Source organism: Scylla paramamosain, chromosome 40 (assembly GCF_035594125.1).
Source record: "Scylla paramamosain isolate STU-SP2022 chromosome 40, ASM3559412v1, whole genome shotgun sequence".
In the NCBI taxonomy this organism is placed as follows: Eukaryota; Metazoa; Arthropoda; class Malacostraca; order Decapoda; family Portunidae; genus Scylla; species Scylla paramamosain.
Genome location: NC_087190.1, coordinates 6,333,647 through 6,356,349, shown reverse-complemented (window position 1 = coordinate 6,356,349; position 22,703 = coordinate 6,333,647). Strand labels below are relative to the sequence as shown.

The following is a 22,703-nucleotide window of genomic DNA, read 5'->3' as shown; positions in this document are numbered from 1 at the left end:
CTCATAATATACGTTTCTCGTGTAATAGGCACTATTTTGCATGAAGAAAAGAATAGATATAAAAATAGAATTAGAGACGCGTTAGAGAATCTAACGCCAGTATTAGAATTGTGCAAGAGGTGAACAGGACGTTGAATTGATAACAGCCAAGCTTAACTATAAACAGCTGGTTTGTTTTATGCCCATTCAGCTTGTTAAAGGCTTACCTCCCATTGGGTGGAGATTAAAACGTCATTCATTTTGCTTCATATTATTGGCTATGGAAATCTATGATGTATGCCTAGACATCTCTCGGACAATCCTCAAGTCCCTTTTAGAGGCAGTAACAGCCAGACACCAAGATAGTACAGACGCACAACCCGTGTCGCTCTGTCACGAGTTACTCAAAGACTTAGACTCTGACCAAGATACAAGAGTCTTAATAACTTTGCTAATAATCTTAGTCGTGTGATTGAGTAGTATAGAAGTGCACTGTTGTTGAACTGAAAGACAATTTATTTTCCTAAATAAAACGCAACACGCCAGACTAACTTTGATAACCCACTTGCACAAGGATGTTGTTAGTGATGATTATCGAGAAAATTAATAGTCGACTCCGATACCAAGCTACCCCCACCGACACATAGCCGTCACAGAGGCAGGAGTCACACACACACACACACGCACACACTCGTGATGTGTTTTCGTTTCCCCATATAAAGTACTTTGCTTGCATATTGGTATTTTTCTACGTAAAAAGCTCAAAAGCACTCAAAATGCACGTTTTTGGTAAAGTTATGCTGTTTATCCATAAAGTGTTTTTTTTTTTTTTATGCGTTTCAACTTCATGGTACGTAAGTAGCTCAAATACATTGAAAAGAAACGTTTTTGATAATATTTTATTTTCCCATATAGGGTCTTGCTTATTATCCATGCTTATTATCGTTTTGGTGCCTAGCAACGCTCATAAACATTCAAAAGACACGTTTCTGAAAATCTCCTTTCTTTTCCCCATATAGGGTGTTTTGCATGTATTTCGGCGTTTTGGTACCTAGCAATGTGAAATACACTCAAAATACATGTATTTGGTAATGTTATTCTTTTTTTCTCAGTATAGAGTGCTATTCATGCTTTTTAGCGTTTTCGTACCTAATAAGCTCAAAAACACTCACAATATGCGTATCTTGTAGTGACTTTTCGCTTCACCATGTAGGGTACTTTGCATGCATTTTGACGTTTTTTGTACGTAAGAAACTCATTAACAATCACAAGCCAGCAGTCTCACACAAGGCGGCCCAGACAAAGCACAACAGACTCACACACATACTGGAACAATCTTACAGACCTTACTACACCCCTCCTACTTGATATTAAAATAGGTTTGAATACTATACATGTGGGAAAAACAAATGATATATACATATGGCACTATTTGTATCCATCCCTCTCATAATAATACAAAGAATCTCATGTACAGTCTTGTAAAGTAGTGTGTAGTAGTAGTAGTAGTAGTAGTAGTGGGGTTGGACACTTCAAGCCTCCCCCAATTGCAGTTTGACATCATGTAGAGACCCATTGCTACCTTCTGCTCTGCCTTAATACATCTATGTTATACGTCATTTATCACATGCTATTTTGATATAGTTCAGTGGTATTGTTGTGGTGCTAACTGACTCATGCAGTGCTGGTGTTTGGTTCGTTCGTTCGTTCGTTCAGTCGGTCAGTCACTCAAGTCAGTCACCCAGCCAGCCAGCCGGCCAGCCAGCCAGAAAGCTAGAAAGCCAGAGCCAGCCAGCCAACCAGTCAGTCAGTCAGTCAACCAGTCAGTCAGCCAGTCTAGTCTTCCTCTCTTACATCCTTAGCAAGATGTGAGTGAGTTACTTCTTGTAGCTTCCTTTATGTTCTTGTGTCCTTATGATAGCCAAGGCACCACACACACACACACACACACACACACACACACACACACGTACACACACACCACTACATCTTGTGAGCGGAGCGAATGTGGCGGCTTGAGCATGAACTCCTTACCGCAGTGCACACAGGCAAACTCCTTGACGCCGCATTGGACTCGCAGATGGTTCTCCAGGGACACCTTGACCCGGAACTCCTTACCGCAGACCTCACACTTGAACTCTGGGAGGAGGTGGGTCATGACGTGCTGCCGAAGAGAGCTCTTTTTCCAGAAATCTGTGCCACAGTCGTCGCAGGTGAACGCCCGCCTCTTGGTGTGGCGGAGGGCATGCGTGGCCAGGATGTCCTTCCGGGCAAATGCTTTGCTCCACTCCTCGCACTGGAAGGGCTTGGTGCAGGTGTATGTAGAGTAGTGCTTGATGAGGACGTCGCGGTGGCTGAAGCGACTCCCACACTCCTCACACTGGTGCTTCCTAAGGCTGCCCAGGGAACGGTAACGCTTTCGCTTGTCGCTGAAGTGCGCGATGGGCACCACCAGCACCTCCTCCTCCTCCTCTTCAAATTCACTGTCCCCGACGCCCCCGTATGCTGCGTCGATGTGTTTGTTGAGGTCCCCACTTTGGGGTGTACGTCCGCCCGCACCTCCTGCACAGGAAGTTCCTTGCGCCGGTGTGCATGACGTGGTGGCGCTTGAGTTGTGTCGTGTCTTGCTGGAGAACAGTTTGTTGCACACCTCGCACATGATGGTACCGCCCGTGAGGTGCAAGGCCGTGTGTGCCGCCAGCGACTCAGGTTTGGAGAAGTTGCGGCCGCACTCCTCACACTTCAGGCCCCGGTGGATGCTCATCACCCCGAAGCGCCCACGGGAGGCATGGAGGCAGGCCTGCTTATTGGTGTGCAGGATAAGCAGGCGTCTCTGCACGAACGTCTTGCCACAGCAGTCACACACAAACGGGCCCAAGCTGTGCACCTCTGCATATCTTCTGAGGTTCCCGGACAGCGTGTACACCTTCCACAGTCTTTGCACGGGAACCTTCCATTCTTTTCGCTTAACATTTCTGCCGAGACAAGCTCAGGCACTGCCAGGCACTCCTAACATCACAGTGGGAGCTGCCACCTCATAGGAATACTGGTCAGTACTGCATCTGTCCTGGACTGTGGACCAATGAACTATTTTTTCTTGTGGTGGTGGCTGAGTCTAAGGCACCTGTGCACCACTCCCACACCTCACTTAGTCATTACTGCCACAGGCTAGACATGAGATTCCTTGCCACCACTGATTGCTGTGTTTGGGTCAGTGTCTGTGTGAGCTGTGAGCTGTGGGCAGGGAGCAAGTCTGATTCCTAATCAGTTCTGCAGCCGTCCTCCCCGGGCTGCTGTGAATTTGAAACATCGGTACCCATTAGCCCTCCTGCAGCACAGCACCACCACTCTCTTCACTTCACACTCTTCACTTCAGTCTAGCTAACTGTCTTGTCCTCCTCCCATCATTCTTCCAAAGTGAGCTGTGGTGTGCTGTGGTGTCCTGATTGGTGTCTTGAGAATGCACATGCTGTATATCTTGTCCTCAGTGTCACTTCAGTCTAGCTAGCTATCTTGTCCCCCTCACACTTTCCTTCCAAGGTAAACTGTGGTGTGATGTGATGCCTTGAGAACACGCATGCTGTACATCTTGTCCTCAGTGTCACTTCAGTGTAGCAGAAGAGGAAAGGAATGGACAGGGATACGCTAAGTTTGTGGGGAGTCGCTGCACGTCACACACTCCCCACTAATACACTCTCTGCATGCTAGTGGGTGGGTCTGGGCAACAGGACAGTCCAGGGTGTCCATCTCGGCCCGGCTGGCAGCGTGGCGGACTTGTGTGCACCTGAGTGTCCTGCCAGGGTTCAGTGACCCCCTTTTGCTGTTCTGACCCACCTCACCTCACCTCCCCAGCGTGGCCATCATACTGGTAATTATTGGGACTGGCACCTCAGTGGGCCTTTTTATTCTTTTTGTTGCCCCCATGTCAGTGCCCCTCTTGCATAAAGTAAAAACAAACAATAAATAATGATAAATAAAATAACAAATAATAATAACAATAATAATAATACATTTCTAGACTTACCTGTTTCTATATGACCTCCTTCCTATGACTTCAGTTATTTCAAGAGGAAGATTTTGAGACACTTATCCTCCAATTTTGATTATCCTTTCAGCTCTTCCCTTAGGGGAGTGGCACCTCAGTGGGACTATTTCTTTTCTAAGTTTCTGTAGCCCTAGGCCGGTGCCCCCTCTTACATCAGAAGGCTTCATCACACTTCTCTAGATCTGGTTAATCCTTTTGGCTCCTCTTCTTTGGGGACCAGCACCTCAGTGGGCCTTTTTTAATATAAATTTTGTTGCCCTTGACCAGCGTCCCTCTTGACCCTTTGACTGCTGTTTGGTACATCTCTCTTCTTGTAAATACTTCTTGTAAATACTTATAAAGATTTCATGCATTGCTTCTGGTGGTGTTGTTTCGTGTCCTAGTTAAAAAGAAAAAACACACATGTAAAGAAGGAATAAGATGGGATGGGAAGGAATGATTCAATAGAAGGGAAAGGAAGAGAAAGATGAGAAGAGAACGGATGGGAAAGGAAGGAATGACAAAAGTGAAAAAAAGGGAAAGGAAAACAGATGGGAAGGGAAGGGAGGGAGGCAGAATGAAGGGAAGAAAGAAAGACAGAAAGGTAGACAAAGAAAGGAAAGGGAAAGGAAGGGAAAGAGGAACAAACAAAGAGTACAGAAGAAAATAAAAACGGGGGAAAGGAAAGGAAGAACAGAAAAATAATGAAGAAGAAAAGAATAAAAACAAAAGGAAGGAAGGAGGGGATTGAAAAAGAAAAAAAAGGAAGGGAAGAAAGAAGAATGATAAGAAGAATGAAAATACTGCAAACACTCAAGACACAACAATAACACAAAATTACACAAGTCCTCCCTTCCTTCACCACCACCACCACTTCCTCCTTCTCCTCCTGTACACACATAAGAGGGGCCAGTAACACGCTACTTAATTGGTACACACCTTATTGCTCTTAAAATGCATAATATCCAACTTACACTAGGCTCTATACCCCAAACAACATCACACACACACACATGCTCTACTCTCACCACCATTATTTTCAAAGGCCACACAGATGATTAGCCAGATTTTCAAGACTGTTTCTCCTGCCCATATTGCAGAAATCTTGTTAATCTGTCATTACAACTGTAAGAACACCCTTGAAAACCTGTGTAGCTTTAAGTACAGTACACAGAGCTCTTTGAAAGTAGTGGAGGTGCCGCATAGAAGTCTTTCAGAATAAGGTCCGTTGTCCCATAGGATCACAAGCCTTGAAAACGCCTGGTAGAGAATCCTTGCATGTACTACTTTACTTTTATTAATGTCCCCAGCTCTTAGGTTTGGTGGTAGTGGTGGTGGTGGTAAAAAGAAAAGTGCAGTCGTAGTAGTAGTAGTAGTAGTAGTAGTAGTAGTAGTAGTAGTAATAGTAGCAGTACCAGTAGCAATACTAGTCTTTCTGGTGCTCTGAATACAAATCCACCAACACATTAATCCATTCCTGCATCACATCAATTTCTACAGGACACACAAACAAGAGACTCACTACCGGCCTCCTGACTTCTCCTCTACCCCACTGTGCACCAAATTCCTTCTTGTCATGTCAACACAAACAAAACACAGATCATGAAATAGTACAAGTCTGGTTATCATTGGCACTTTTTTGTAACATTATCTTTTTTGCATATATATTACTTTTATTACTGAATTCACACACACACACACACACACACACACACACGTCTGATTATTATAAAGACTGATTATATTGGTACTCTCTCTCTCTCTCTCTCTCTCTCTCTCTCTCTCTCTCTCTCTCTCTCTCTCTCTCTGTATATATATATATATATATATATATATATATATATATATATATATATATATATATATATATATATATATATATATATATATATATATTGTCACGATCGCTTACTTACTTACGATCGTACGATACCGGTTATCTTTCCAAGAAAGTGGGCGTTACACTGATCCCGGAAAGTTTTAAAGGTCTGGATTTTTAAAGGCTTCGAGTGCCTACCCGACCTATCTGAAATCGCCAGAATTATCTCTCACCCTACCTTTACCTTGACCAAGCACACCTGGAATTACCTCTAATACCAGATCAATGTTGGGGGAGTAGGAAACATGATTATTCTATGTTGCAAGCACATATATTAATACTAATAATAATTCACAAACAACATGAGGTAGTACATGTTACTACAGGACGTTCTCGTCACTTCCCACAACACCAGAACCCGTTTACACCTCCACCAGTCACATAAATATTCCCCTCAACCGCAGGAATTTACTCAGACGCCACTACCGCGTCCCCAGACAATAATTCCCGTATTTCACCTCCTCAAGCCTCATAGGAGATTGCCATCATCACCAAAGATCACCCATAACACCATAACATCATCCCCAAAATCACCAATACACCACAACACCAGCTTCCAAGGTCAACACCACAACCTCCGCTCACAAAATGGCTGCCAGTTTGACCTATGACCCCTTCCAACACCGTCACCGACACAACTCAACAACCGAATTTCAGCGGACAAGAGCTCTTGGAACCACAAAAGACTCACTAACCTGATCCTGGATATCAAGGTTATACCGCTACACCACTAATACCTCCACAAACTCACTCCATCACCAATTCACACCAAGATCCTTCCCTGATAGACGCCACCTTCCTCCCCACTTCACGACCCAAGGCGCTCTACCTTCCCTTCCTTGGAATGTGTTGTTGCCCACTCAAGCTCCCCTCGTTTCCAACGTATTTCCACCTCAATTATACTTCCTTCCGTATACATACAAGGATATAGAGGACTTAAATTATGAAGAGAACAATACTACATGATATAAAATGGGTAAAGAAGCCTTACACTACTTATAACAATAGTAAGGATAATGCCCGAATGGCAGGTAACCGGAACACGGGGACACTAAGAAAACGTGATCCCATTCAAGTTAAACTCGGCCAATAACATGACAATAAATAAATATATATATATATATATATATATATATATATATATATATATATATATATATATATATATATATATATATATATATATATATATATATATATATATATATATATTTTTTTTTTTTTTTTTTTTTTCATATATATTCCCTTTACACACAAACTTTCACATCACATTCTATAACTATATAACTCCTGTACTGCATACTTTTTTCATTCCCCTCTCTTTCGTATCCTTTCTTCGTCTAGTTTTCATTCTCTCCTCCCTTCCTTCTGCCCTCCTCCCTTCCCTTGCATATCACACTTAGAGGAAAAACACCTTTAACTCCTAAATCCCAACAGCTTCTTGTAACATTAAACTGGACTCCATTCTAACTTAAAACTGTATGAAAGTATAAATGATCTAAGACTGAACTTTAAGACACAACACAGGTCATTAGTTTCAACTTGGTACTGTAAGGCTGTTTGATGAGTTTTATAGAATACAACACACAGCTCAATATCATGGTAACACTGTAAAATCTGATGTTTTTAAGACTGAGAATTTTAAAAGAATATAATATACAGGGCAAACATTTCAAGAATAAGTGAGACTGAGAATTTAACGACACAACACATCTGTCATTCACTTCAAGACCAAACCTGTGAGAATCTAACGACACAACACACCCGTCGTTCAAGACCAAACCTGTGGGAAATTTGCTACTGAACAGACCTGTCACTCATTTCAAGACCACAACTCCAAGAATTTCACTAAACACACCTCCCATTCAAGACCAAAGCTGTAAGATTGAAAATTTTACAACACAACACACCTGCCATTGATTCCAAGCCTGGATATTTTGTTAATATCTCACTAGAAGCATAAAAACATCCTTAAAAACCTGTTTAACTTCACCTACATAGAGCCTTTTGAAAGTAGTGGAGGTGCAGTGCTGTAGTGCTGCAGAATACAGTGTTAGAAGTATAAGACAGCCATGGCATTCTAAGTATTAAATGTACATCCTATTCTTTGCTTTCTTTCTCTCTCTCTCTCTTTCTCGTCCTTCTCAAAATTAACAGCATAGATTTTTGTATTGAAAGTATATTTTTTTTCTTTTTTTTTCTTCTCGTTTTCCTTACAATACCTTCACAGCATCACGGAATTTTGTACAAGATGCTTTTTTTTTTTTTGTCTATTTCTCACTTTCTCTATTGTGTCTTTTTCTCACTTTGTGTCTATTTCTCAAATTAGATTTTTCCTTTTTTTTTCCTTTCTCAAAATTTACAGCATTACAGATTTTTGAATAGTATAGTGTTTTTTTCCTTCTTTCTTTTTTTTCTTTATTCCTTCTTAAAATTTACAGCATCAAAGATTAATATATTAAGAAGCATAATGGTTTTTCTTTTTTTTTCTTTCTTTCTTTTTTTGTTTTCCTTTTCAAAATATACAGCATAACATATTTATATATTGGGAAGAATAAAGTCTTTTTCTTTTCTGTTTTTCATTCTCAAAATTTACAGCATAACAGACTTGTATTGAGGAGTATAATTTTTTTCTTTTCTTTCTTTTTTTCTTTCTTTCTTTTCTTAAAATTTACAACAACACAGACTAATGTATTAAGAAATGTAGCTGGTTTTTTTCCTTCCTTTTTTCTCATTCTCATAAGGATTACTGTATCTTATGCAGTGTTGGGTTTCTACTTATGAGCAGAAACCCTCATCCACACAAGTCCAAGCTATCATTTTCCTTGTGCAGTCCCTTCCACTTCCACCTCCACCACTCAGCATTGCCAGGGTGTGAGTCGCCTGCTGGGAACCGTCATGCCTGATGCCACTCACATCCAACACACATCCCAGTCAGCAAGAGAGAGCGAGAGGGCGATGGAGGGACTAGCAAGATTTGTTTTGGATGCAAGTGGAAGCAGGAAGGTCCCAGCAGGCAGTACACACACTGGCAGGGCTGTGTGGTGAAGGTGGAGATGGAGGGACTGTACAAATAAGATGCCAGCATGGACTTGTGTGGATAAGGGTTTGTTGCACATCAGTTAACATCACTGCAATATGAAATAGCAGCACCAGAAGCAATGCATGAAATCCTTATAAGCATCTACAAGAATGTTTGCAATTAAAAGAATACATTTTGCAATTTCTACCCCGTTTGAAGATTGCAGGTGGCTGTAGAACAAGATGTCTCAGTGATTGGTAATTAAGGAAAGATGTACCGATTAGAGGTCAAGCGGTATAAAAAGAAATATTACAGTGCCTAAAATACAGTAATCCCTCCAATATATGTTGTAATTTGTGTACGGCATGTCCGGATGTTGCTTTTGTCCAAATGTTGCACGTCTGATTGATCCTCGCACACATCGGTACAGAAAATGGTACTAGAATGCAGGGAAGAAATAGTGCTAATGCATCTTTTGTTTTGATAAAGATCCCTGTTTAATTTTAGGAGTTAAAAGTTATGTTGGACTAGATCCCTGTTTAGTGTTAGGAGTTAAGCATTGTGTTGGATCAAGTGCTGCAAGGCACCTCACTATCACATGGCCAAGCAACAAACATACGTGAGTGGCTCTGTGTGAGTCTGGACCCCATTGGATAATATTAAACATGAGAGAGAGAGAGAGAGAGAGAGAGAGAGAGAGAGAGAGAGAGAGAGAGAGAGAGAGAGAGAGAGAGAGAGAGAGAGAGAGAGAGAGAGAGAGAGAGAGATTGCTATGAACCTGTCGAGTGTGAACATGACAGCAATGCAGGACAGGTGCAGCCAACACCTCAAGTACCAAGTTAGGACAATGCTAATCATCATCCTTACCTAATCTCATCTTTCAGTTGAGTTGTAGGATGCAGAAAACAAACAAACACATGTTTAATATTAACCTAGAGTGAGTCTGGACCCCCTTGGTTAATATTAAACATATGTTTATTTGTTTCCTGCATCCTACAACTCAACTGAAAGACGAGATTAGGTAAGGATGATGATTAGCATTTCTGCATTATAGGAAGGAGAAACAGTCTTGAAAACCTGGCTGATCATCTCTGCGGCCTTTGAAAATAATGGTGGTGAGAGTAGAGCATGTGTGTGTGTGTTTGCTTGTGTGATGTTGTTTGGGTTATAGAGTCTAGAGTAAGTTGGATATTATGCATTTTAAGAGCAATAAAGTGTGTACCAGTGAAGTAAAGTAGTGTGTTACTGGCCCCTCTTATGTGTGTATAGGAGGAGGAGGAAGTGGTGGTGGTGGTGAAGGAAGAGAGGACTTGTGTAATTTTGTGTTATTGTTGTGTCTTGAATGTTTGCAATATTATCATTCTTCTTATCATTCTTCTTTCTTCCCTTTCCTTTTTTTTCTTTTTCAATCCCTTCCTTCCTTCGTTTTGTTTTTATTCTTTTCTTCTTCATTACTTTTCTGTTCTTCTTTTGCTTTCCCCCCTTTTTATTTTCTTCTGTACTCCTTGTTTGTTCCTTCCCCTTCCCTTCCCTTTCCTTTCTTTGTCTAGCTTTCTTCCTTTCTTCCCTTCATTCTGCCTCCCTCCCTTCCCTTCCCATCTTTGTTTTCCTTTCCCTTTTTTCTATTTTGTCATTCCTTCCCTTCCTATCCCTTCTCTTCTCATCTTTCTCTTCCTTTCCCCTTCTATTTTATCATTCCTTCCCATCCCATCTTATTCCTTCTTTTATTTCCATGCTTCTATCTTCTTAGCCATTTTTCTTCCTGTATCATCCCATTTCATTCCTTCTCTTTTTTTATCCACTTATCTTCTTATCCTTCCCTTCTCTTCCTTCTGTCTTCCCATCCTTCCCTTTGTCATTCCTCCCTTCCCCATTCTTCTCTTCTCTTCCCTTTCAAATATTTTCTTATCCCTCCCCTTGCTGTCCCTTCTTATCTCTTCTCTTTCCTTCCTTCCCCTTCCTTTTCTTCTATCTTTTCATCCCTTCCCTTCCTGTACCTTCCTATCCCTTCTCTTCCCAACTCTCCCTTCCCATTTCTTCTCTTCTCTTCCCTTTCAAATATCTTCTCATCCCCTTCCTGTTCATTTTCTTTCCTTCCCTTCCCTTCTCTTTCCTCTTCTCATCTCTCCCTCCTTTCCATGCATCCATACACACAGCCATCTCCCACCTCCTGTCCTGCATCACCACCTACACCCACCAAAACCAGCAGAGATGTGAACACCCACCCTTCCCTCACCCACCACCAGCCACTGAGGAGAGGAAGCCAACAGAACCAGGAAGCAAAACACAGCACACACCATAGCAAGGATGGAGGACGAAAGAACACAGGACGTCATCAAACCCACACCAGAGGAGGCCGCAACAATCACGGAGGTGAAATATGAGTACCTAGACCATCTGGCAGACGTGCAGTTACATGCTTGGGGCGCTAACCTACGGGAGGCGTACGAACAGGCGGCCACTGCAAAGTTTAGGTACATGACGGAGATTGACACGGTGGAGATGACGAGGGTGCAGAAGATGGAGGCAGAGACTGATGATCTCCAGGGCTTCCTCTTCCACTTCTTTAATGAGTGACTGTTTGTCTTCAGCTGTAACCTGTTCTTCATCGCACGGAAGGTTGTGATTACTGGGGGATTGATAGTGATGGGGGTGATGGAGTGATGAAGGTGTGTGCGAGGCTTTACGGGGAGGAGTTCCAGCTGGCCAAACACCCGCAGGGCACGGAGGTGAAGGCCATCACCTATGCCAGCATGCAGGTGTATGACGAGCTGGATCAGCATGAGGTGTTTGTTATTGTGGATATCAGAGTGTGTGTGTGTGTGTGTGTGTGTGTGTGTGTGTGTGTGGCAAGGTGGGTTGGTTAAATTAGGTTAGGCTAGATTAGGTTTTGTTTGGTTAAGTTGTCTTTAATTAGATTTAGTTTGGTTTGGTTAGGTTGTCAGTGTTAGGTTAGGGTGTGTTTAGTTAGTTAGGTTGTCTTGTTTTTATTTAGTTAGGTTTAATTAGGTTGTCACTGGGCTCGGTTGTGTTTGGTGAGGCTTGGTTGTGTTTTGATGTGTGTGTGTGTGTGTGTGTTAGTTTGTAAATGGATTGTTGTTTTTATTATTATGTAGGAGGGCTGAGTGAAACGAGGTGGAGGCCGTTTCCTTTACTAAAAGTCCCGAGGCCGACTGCCGATTACAAACGGGTGGTGTGTTGCCGGTGAGGCCGGCCCAACATATTATACTTATCCTAGATCTCTCCCCCAAGGTAATACAATGGGCATGTCACATACATAATGAACAGTGTAGGATCTAACAAAATAATGAAACTAAAGCAGATACTTCTGTGAGTACAATAACATAGATCCTGCATAAGAAAATAAACAAAGTAATGGTGAGGACACTCACAATAAAACTGACCCTCATGAAAAAGCACACATGCACGCCAACACACACACACACACACACACACACACACACACACACACACACACACACACACACATTTCCTTGTGAGGACATACCAGGGACATAGTCTGCCGTCTATGCCGGCTGCCTGACACGCCGTGCTGGGCGAGACACAGTGTCCTGCTGAACGACGGGGCGGGGCCGGGGTTGGGAAGGGGAGGAGATGTGCCTGCTTGGGCCGGCGAGGCACCTCGCACAGGCCGCAAATGCCGGCGGTTGCGTAATGTGAGTCATCCACTCCCCTCCAGCTTGACCGTGTACTGACGGTGCGGCCGCACCGTCACGCCTATCCCACACCTTCGTCGACGGTTCCTGAATCCACACCTGCGTGCCGAGCGCGAGGGGGAGCAGAGTTCTTGGCGTTCCCTGCCTGTCAATCCATGCCTCTTGTTGCCGCGCTGCTTCACGCTCTCTTGCCCGCAACGCCTGCCGCCAGAACATGTTTACCCTGTAGTGCTGATCGTGGACTGTCACACCGTCCCGTAGCTGCCTGCCCATGGCCAGTTGAGCTAGTGACTTGTTCACGCCCCGTAGAGGCGTGTTCAGGTACTGTAGCAACGCCACCGCAGCTCTGTCAGTGTCCAGGCTGCCTCCGGCGCCCGTGTTGGCCCGCAGCAGCCTCTTGGCGGATTTCACTGCAGCCTCCGCCCGTCCATTTGACTGCGGGAAGTGGGCAGAGGCTATCCTCCTCTCCACTCCCCATCTCCCAAAGAAGTTGCACATCTCCTCACTGGTTAAGTTAGTTCCCCCGTCCGTGGAGACTGATTCTGGAGCGCCCCACTGGCTGAAGTATCGCCTAAACACTGACGCAAGTTTGCTTGAAGTGGCGCCGCTGACAAAGTGTGCTATTTCCAGCCAGCCGGTGAATCTATCAGCGTAAGCCAAGTACACATGCCCTTTAAGCTGGAACAAGTCAGCCACGGTGTGTTGGAAGGGATACTGAGGTGGGGGCGTGGGGCTGAGGGGCTCGGCGGCTTGCGAGGGTGAGTGTGAGTTGCAGACGGCGCAGCAGTCTCTGTGGTGCTGCAGATTGGCCTTCATGCCGGGCCAATGCACAGCTTGCCTCGCCCTCCTTAACATCCCGTCCAGCCCTTGGTGGCCCTCGTGAAGGTTCGCCGCCACACGTTGTCTCAGAGCCACCGGTATCACCAGGCACACTGACCCCTGCTCGTCAGGCCTTCCGACACCGCCAGCCTGTCCCTGACCGTGTAGAACTGACGCAGGCAGACCACCTCTTGCGCCTGGTGTCGGTTCCAGTCTGCTGCTGTTACCTTCGCGACGAGTATAGTCTGGGTCATCAGCGGCCGCTTGCACCACTGTCGCGCTGTCCATAACTATCTGCTCGCCACTGTCGAGTGCTGCCACTGTCGCAGCCGCCACTGCGACCTCTACTGCGCTGGCCTGCTCTTCATCCACAATGTTTGGTGGTGCGCAGAGTGCCGGGTAGCGAGACAGGAAATCTGGAGCGTGGTTGCGCTTGCCAGGCAAATATTTGATCTGAAATTTATACTGCAGGGTCTTCTCTTTCAGGGCAAACAGTCTTGGGTTAACCACGTCCTTCAGCTCCCTGTCCTCCAATAGCTTCACCAGCGGACGATGGTCAGTTATGATGAGAAGATTGGGGCACCCAAGGAGGAATGGGCGGGCTTTGCGAAGGTACCATGCGACAGCCAGAGCCTCGCCCTCCATGGGCGCGTAGCCTGTCTCCGCAGGTGTCAGGTGACGACTGCCACACAATGCCAAGCGCCACCCACTTTTGCAGCAGAAGGGGGCTTCTCTCATGGGACAGGAACAGTGCTGCTGCAGAACCACGAAGCCAATGCTCACTTTACTCCAGTCCATCGCCATCACAGTAGGCCTATCCTTGTCGTAGAACGTCAGGCCCTCCTTTGCTAGTTTGCAGATTACTTCTTTTGCCCGTTCAAACTTCTCCTGCAGGTTGACGTCCCAGTAGACTTTCTTTCCCTGTGGTTTACGTAGAGCTCCCTGAATGGCTCCATGATTGGTGCGGTGGCCAAGAAGGGCGCCAGCTGGTTAACAAAACCGTGCCAGGAGCGGATATCTGTTAGGGAGGGCTGGGCAGGCATGTCAAAACTTCTCAAAGCAACCAGCCTCTCCTCTGTGGGCTTGTAGGTGTCCCACCCTACGTAAAATCCAACAAAGTCCACCTGCCTCCTGCAGAACTTGAATTTTTCTGGCTTCAAGGTCACGCTCTTCATGGCACATGTTTCTAGAAAATCATAAGTGTGCCAGAAAGCATCCTTTACACTTGAATCAAACAGCAGGGTGTCATCTACACACTTGAACTTCCTCGGGATCCCCGCAATGGCGACGTCAAATCTTCTGGTGTAGGCGTCAGGGGCGGCACCATCCCACCCTACGTAAAATCCAACAAAGTCCACCTGCCTCCTGCAGAACTTGAATTTTTCTGGCTTCAAGGTCACGCCCTTCATGGCACACGTTTCTAGAAAATCATAAGTGTGCCAGAAAGCATCCTTTACACTTGAATCAAACAGCAGGGTGTCATCTACACACTTGAACTTCCTCGGAATCCCCGCAATGGCGACATCAAATCTTCTGGTGTAGGCATCAGGGGCGGCACAGTGCCCCATGGGGGTCCTGCAGTACCTATACCTGCCCCACGGGGTAATAAATGTGGTGAGTTTCCTGCTATCTTCATGCAGTTTCACTTGGTGAAACCCCCAGTGTGCATCAGCGGTGGTCTTGTAAGTGCGATGGGGGATGCCAGACACCATATCAAACGGTGTGGGAATGTGGTGGGTCTCCCTCCTGCAGGCCATGTTGAGCTTCTGGTAGTCAATGGTGCGTCTCGGCTGGCCCGACTTTTTAGCGACCACCACCATTCTGGCACACCATTCTGTCGCTTCTCCCACTGGTACTGGCTCTAGAATCTCCTTTCTTACATCTTCATCCAGCTGCCTCGTCACCTCCGCCTCCCAGTGTCTCGGCACCGAAGCTGGTACGTGGCAGGCGTGGGGTTTAGCGCCTAGGAACAGGTGGATGACGTGCGGCTCACCTTCCATTACCGGCAGAGGGCTTCTATCAATGTTAAATGTTGACCCAGAAAAGTGGTGGAGAAGCCATTGCTCCAGTCATGAAGCGTTCTCTTCCAGAGGCGGGGAAACGGATAGCCGTAGGTCGCGGAGGCGTACTATCAGCTGGTGTGGGGGGCAGCAGGGTCGCCAACGTCGGCAGATGCCACAGTTACAGGCTGGTGTGGGAAGTCAGCGTGTACCAATCCCAGATCCTGAGATGTAGCATCGGGAGGCGGTCTTCATGACAAAGACGTCTTGTGTTGTGGTCCTGTTGCCATGTCGCATGATGCAAGAGAATGCGCCCATGGGCTTGAGGCTCACATTTGCCACGTCGTGCAATTTCCCGCGACGCGCTAGTGACGCCGTCTCGACGCCCAGCGTTGCCAGCAGGCCTGGCCCCGCCACACACACTAGAGCCCCTGTGTCTGGTACCACTTGTATCCTGGCCGACTTCCCCTCCTTCCGTGTGTCGCTGACGGTCACCCAGATACGAGTATATGGCTGGCTCTGGGCTTTTTCCTGTAGCGGCAATCACGATGCCGGAGGTTTCCAAGTCCTCAGCTGCGGCCGCCTTTTTGGTCCTGCTCTTGCACAGGCTGCGGAGATGTCCTGTCTTGTCACAGTTAAAGCATGCCAGTTCCCCAGCAGGGCACGAGCCTCTCCCGGGCGCGAAATTTTTTTTTCCCAAACGATTTGGAGTGTGGGGGCGGGGCTTAAGTGATGCGTGTGTAGAGAAAACGAATTTTATGGTTAACTTAATGATAATATTTTATTAACAATCACACCGCTCTCTCTCTCTCTCTCTCTCTCTCTCTCTCTCTCACCACAAACACACACACACACACACACACACACACCTCTCTCTTGATTATGGAATGTACATCTATAACTAAATGAAGGGTTCTCAACTTTGGGGTAGACGTATCTCCTGTGGTAGACTACTGTAGAGGAATTCTGTGGATACGTGACAGGTAATACAATAGTCAGTCTTGCTAGTTTTCTATAGATCGCGTCGTTTCTCACGCGTACGAAACAGGTACCGTCATCACAAGCACGACTCTCAACACGCAGACATCGAAAGATTTCCTTCTCTCGTGTGTCATACTTTGAAGGTATGTTTCAAACACTCTTAGTGCCCTTACACACGAGGACACTAGTGTCCGCCACCGGTGTCGGACACTAGTTGCCTCCCATATTATCAAATGGAGCCTTTCACACGAGGCAACAGCTGTGTCCCAAGCAGACAACTTCCAGGCAACAGATATTTCGGTGTCTCGCTCCCGCAACACGTGGCGGACACTGACGGTTGCCGCCACTCACTGCAAAGCATTGTTTTAAATGGAAGCTTTCACACGTAGCCACCAGTGTCCGCCACCGCTGCCCACTGGCCAGCTTCTCATGCTCAGTTTGACACCCACCATCATCCCATGATGGAAGGAGACGGCCTATCAAGGACAATTTCGAAGATGGTGGAGGAGAAGCTGAACACGGAGGACCTCATTTGTGAAATAGAAAAACTACCAGCACTATGGGACCCATCTTGTGAGGGATATGCAAATAAGATAGAAAAGCAGAACTGCTGGAATGCAATAATGGTGATACTCATTCCTAATTTTGAAGAGAAACCCCTCTCAGAAAAGAAAGAAATACGTAAGCAACAAGTAGAAGCTCTTCGTTTCCCGCCATTCTTCCGACTGAGGTGTGTGAGTGGCTCACTAGTTGCCAGGCGGTGTCTTGAGCAAGGACACTAGTGTCCGACACCGGTGGCGTACACTAGTGTCCTCGTGTGTAAGAGCACTTACTTTATATCTTATATGTAGCCTACTCATTATGTTCATAGTCACAGTATTAAGAGTTCCACTCCACAAGAAGTCTCAATGCAATAACGTTTTGTGTGGGGTTTGGTGGTCATGAATGACACTTAACATTACATGAGCATATCAGCATCACCTCAGTCATTTAGCACCCGAGCTGTAGCAAACCAATCTGCATTCTTTCTGCCTATATAATATATGTAGCTATACATTCACGAGTAATTTTATTTATCACATTTGTAAGTATGCTAGACTAAAATGCCTGAAACCAATTTTAGGTTTCGAGCATGGAGAATTGTTAAATCAAGAGCAGGTACCGTCATCACAAATAAGACATCAGAAAATTTCCTTCTCTCGTGTGCCATGCCTTGAAAGGTATGTTTCAAACAATTTTACCTTATATCTGAAATGTACTCATTAAGTTTATTAGTCATAGTATAAGAGTTCCACTCCAAGTGGTTGTTTACTTATATATATATATATATATATATATATATATATATATATATATATATATATATATATATATATATATATATATATATATATATATATATATATATTTCTGTCACATCGTATGTATTTGGTTATAAGCAATATACCCAACCAAAAGTTATTATCCAAATCATGTAAATCAGACTGATTAAAACCACTTTTGAAGTGATAGCAGGGGCGAATCTAGGGGGTAGGGGTTCAACCCCTCCCCTCTCAGCAAATCCTTTGATGGAACATTGGGGGTAAAATACCACATGATTTTTGGCAAGGGGAAATGTGTTATTTCAGAGAGAGAGAGAGAGAGAGAGAGAGAGAGAGAGAGAGAGAGAGAGAGAGAGAGAGAGAGAGAGAGAGAGAGAGACGAATAACATGGTAGGCTTATAGGTGGTGAAGTAGAAGTGGCTGGACACTGGAGTATGGAAGAATCATCTAAAATTTTTAAGGAATGCGAGTCCGAACACCACTGAGGAAGCTAAGTACTGTATCAAGTATGGGTATGGGAGCAGGTATAGAAAGTGAGCTTGTGTGCAAAAAGAGATTGAGAGAGCAAAAGTAGAGAAAATATCTAGGTTATGATGTTGTAAAACTGTAGGTGCTGATGGAACAACTCCAGAAATATTTAAGTACTGTATAGAGGAAACATAGTGGTAGAGTGGATGTTCTTGATGTGTAAACTTGTTTGGTGGCAGAAAGAAGTTTCATAGGAGTGGAGGAAGGCAATAATTGTGCCTCTCTACAAAAGTACAGGTAGTATGAGTAAGTGCAATAGCTTATAATGGATTATAATGGAAAAGTTTCTTGGAGAACACAGACTGAAATGGTAGCTATTGGGAATAACACAGGTGAGTAAGGAGGAAGGCGGTTTCAGTAAAAAAGGAAGGATTGCGTGGATGAGATACTTGCAATTAAGATGATCGTGGAGGAGTATCTAGGAGAGGGTAAAAAATTATAATCAGTCTTCATGGATCTGAAGGAGGCACATGATATGTTAGATAGGGAAGCTTTATGGAATAGTCTATCGATTGGGTGTCTACGAGTAAGAAGGAAACTGAGTGAAAAGTAAGCTGATGGTGTTTCAGAGAAGAGGGATCGAGGTTGTGGAGGTATGAACGCCATACTCTTAGAGCGAATATGTCAGACACAGAGTTGTGAGATATAGTGATGGGTGAAGAGAAAATGGAAATTGGTATAACGAGTTCAAGTATCTTGGGACAGCGTTAGGTAAGCATAGAGAGAAAGGTGGTGAAATAAGGACTAGGGCTTTGAAATGTATGAGTGCTATAGGAGCACTTGGTAGGATTCTGAAAAGTAGGAATGTGACCATGGAGGTGACGAGGGGCTTGAGGAATATGATCCTTTTTGCCACATTGACATGAATTTCAGGCGTGGGCATTGAATACACCCCAGCAGTCTAGGTATATATATATATATATATATATATATATATATATATATATATATATATATATATATATATATATATATATATATATATATATATATATATATATATATATATATATATATATATATATATATATATATATATATATATATTGATTGCTACACAAAGGTTAAAATACGTATTCAAGTTTTACACTTAACTGCCTTACCTTCATAACACCTTTACATGAATTACATTAAATGGAAATATGTTATTTATTATAGCGACAGTTCAACCTCTGGATTTGTCTCTCCCCGAGTAGATTGTACCATCTGCTAACGAGGACGGTACGCACAGACGGTACACTCGTCATCGAAACTTGACATGCATCCTTCTAAGTCATCAACTATGGATGCGTCTATAAATCTGTGTGATTTCGACAGTTCAAGGGGGAAAAATTAAGATATTTCCATCAAGAGTTACCCAGACCTATATGTAAGTTTTCTGCAGTTGCTTAATACATAACTAAGAAGAGTAATTTTTATATGCTCTGTTGATTATCAGTTCTATCAGACGCTTCTGATTTCTGAAATTTTGGTTCAGAATATTAGAATCCAGTAAGTAATTGCTACCTATTATTGTACTCTACATGCTTGTTGCAGGATTCCTTACTAACTGGTTATGATTATCATATTTGCAAGCATCAAATCGTGGACAAAGGATATAAAGCAGAGTTCATAATAGCCATTGACACTGAAGAAAATGCTAGAACTTGGATCAAATAATACCAAAAGATTAGTAAGGTTACTCTCCGGGTAGAAGCAACAAAGCCTACAAGTGGTAAGGCGAACCTTTTCATAATCTTCTATCGATGCCAGCACAAGACATTGCCACGTTCAGTGACAGCCAATCAGAAAACTTCATCTAAGAACACACATTGTCCAGCACAACTTAATTTGACTGTTAAAGGAATACCTGTACAACTGAGCAAATAAGTTCCACCGATTAACCCTAAGTACGGGAGTTTTCTCGTACATGTAGTCGTAGTTTAAGTAACAAAAACAGGTAACAGTGTGAACATTACACCTAAATGATAACATAATACCATAAGAGAATGTTGGAAACTGCAAAATGCCTACATGACTGAGGAATTGAAATGGTTCAAGGGTATCAATAAGAGCAATATAAGCAGTTTTGATAATTGGTAGATATTCAAGACAGAACTAGAATCAACGGTTTTAAGTTGGATAAATTTCGTTTTAGAAGAGATATTGGTTAAAACTGGTTTGGTAAATAGAGTAGTGGACACCTGAAATAGTCTTCTTAATAGTGTAGTTAGCACGAATACTTTAAATAAAAAAAAAAAAAAAAGCTAAACAGACTCTTTTGTGTGATCTTATGTTAATTCCCCAAGGGAACAACTGACCATTGCATATGCCAATATAAAGAGCATTACTACTTTCATTCAGTCGCTTGAGGGTGCTCCGTGGTCTAGTGATTATGACGCTCGGCTCACAACTGAGAGAGCTCGGGTTCGAATCCCGGTGGAGTGGAATTATCTTAGGCAATTTTTCCGTAAGCCCTAACCCTCTGTCCACCCAAGAAGTGAAATGGGTACCTGGTGTAATTTGGGGGGCTGTGACCCGTTTCCCGTTTGCCCTGTCCTCCTCAACTGTAATTTCTTCCACTTCTGTTTCTCTCTGGCATATGATCTTCGATGTTACGCCGGTCTTAACTAAACTTTCCAAATTTCTTTTTCTGGTCCATGAAACAAGGCATCGAAGATAAGAAAATGTACTTAATTTAGATTAAAATATCTATGTCAGATAAATTGCTGTAAATTCTACATTTAACTGAAATCTACATCTTCTCCGTTCTAGAACCAAAAATAAAGACCTTCACTTGCCGATCTATCCAACTGTGGTCAAGATCAAACACATTCATAACCACATGATCAACAGTGCAGATACGCTTAAGCATAGAGATGTTAGTGAGGATACCATAGAGATCTTCAAAAACCTGTATGCCAAAGGCCATTCTCCTGCATCTGCACTGAACACACATAAGTTAGACATGCAACTGCAACATGAGAAAGACTATGTTTACGAAGCTGGAGATCGTGCCAATTGTCCAGATATACAGTTCTGTCACAGGTAAGATTAAAAAATTCAGTTGATCTAAATTAAGTTCAGTTGTTTTATATCAAGTTGAATTAGTAAACTTCAGAGTTTTAATTTGACGTAAAGTTATTTCAATTTTGGGGTGAAAACGTGATGTGAACAAGTGTTACTTAAATTTATTTGCTAATAAATATTCTCATTATTCTAGGCTGTACAGGAAGATATTTGACAAAACCTATGGTGTTGCAAGTGGTGAGAAGATGCTGCATGATTTGGAAGCAGCCATAGAAAGCTACAATAGTAAGCAAGGAGAGGTGTGTGGTAAAATAAAAGACATAAATGGCAAGATTGTGATTGCTCTTTGTACACCACTAATGAAACGTGTGCATCAAAACCATGACTATAGTGGGGAACTTGTGTTTATTGATGCATCAGGAGGTATGGACAGATACGATTGTCAAATCTTCATGATGTTGCCCCACAGTGCAGCAGACGGTTTGCCTCTTGGATACTTCATTGTCACATCTGAGTCGCGTGACTGCATAACTCAGGCTTTAAGGCTCTACCTAGAGATCTTACCGAAAGATGGATTCTTTGGTCGAGGTTCGAGTGGACCCTTGGTGTTTCTGTCTGATGACAGTGAGGCAGAAAGGCAGAGTCTTCACGAGGTCTTTCCTGAGGCAACGTTGATTCTCTGTGTTTTTCACTTGCTCCAAGCAGTTTGGAGATTCTTGTGGGAAGGGAAGAACAATATCAGAAAGCATCATCGTCCTCAGTTGCTTTCAGCTGTGAAGAAAATGACATTTGCCGGCAGTGTTATAGCTCTTGAGGAGGCTTATCCTGAGGTACAGGCTAATGATATAGCAAGTCTGTACCCAAACTATTTGGCCCACTGTAAGAAGTTGTATGATCGTCGTCAGGCATGGGCTGTGTGCTACCGGCATGACCTGCTTGTCCGTGGGAATAACACAAACAATTATGCAGAAGCAGCCATGAGGATTCTCAAGGATCAAATTTTTGAACGTGTCTGTGCATATAACATTGCACAATTACTGGACTTCTTGGTGACACGACTGCCGTCTTATTATGAACGCCGTTTGATAGACCTTGCCAATGGGCGTGTGGATGTCACTGTTTCCAAGAGATTTCTCCCTGGAGGATCATCAATCCCCAAAGATGACATAATCAAGATCGATGCCCATAACTATGAAGTGAGGAGCCAGTCAAAACAAGATATAGTCTACCATGTTGATACATCAATTTGGACATGCACATGTACGGCTGGGATGAATGGTGCCCCATGTAAACACCAATATGCTGTTGTGAAAAATTTTGGGGAGTCATCACTGAATTTCATTTCCTTGAGGGATCCACACCAGCGTGAGCACCTGCTTTTCATTGCCACTGGAGAAAAGAATGTGCGTCCAGGTTTACACCACTGCCCATTGCTGGAATGACAACAGATGTGAATCCCGAGT

The 22,703-nt window shown here is 43.7% G+C and overlaps 1 protein-coding gene across 1 annotated transcript in view; it reads right to left on the bottom strand.

Moving 5' to 3' along the window:
* The window catches only part of LOC135092571 (zinc finger protein 99-like), a 56,660-nt gene extending 53,917 nt beyond the window's left edge, over nucleotides 1-2,743 (bottom strand). Inside the window, exon 1 of the mRNA XM_063991186.1 lies at nucleotides 2,014-2,743. Coding sequence (XP_063847256.1) covers nucleotides 2,014-2,743 — 730 coding nt within the window. The remainder of the gene's footprint in view (nucleotides 1-2,013) is intronic.
* Between the last annotated feature and the right edge of the window lie 19,960 nt (nucleotides 2,744-22,703).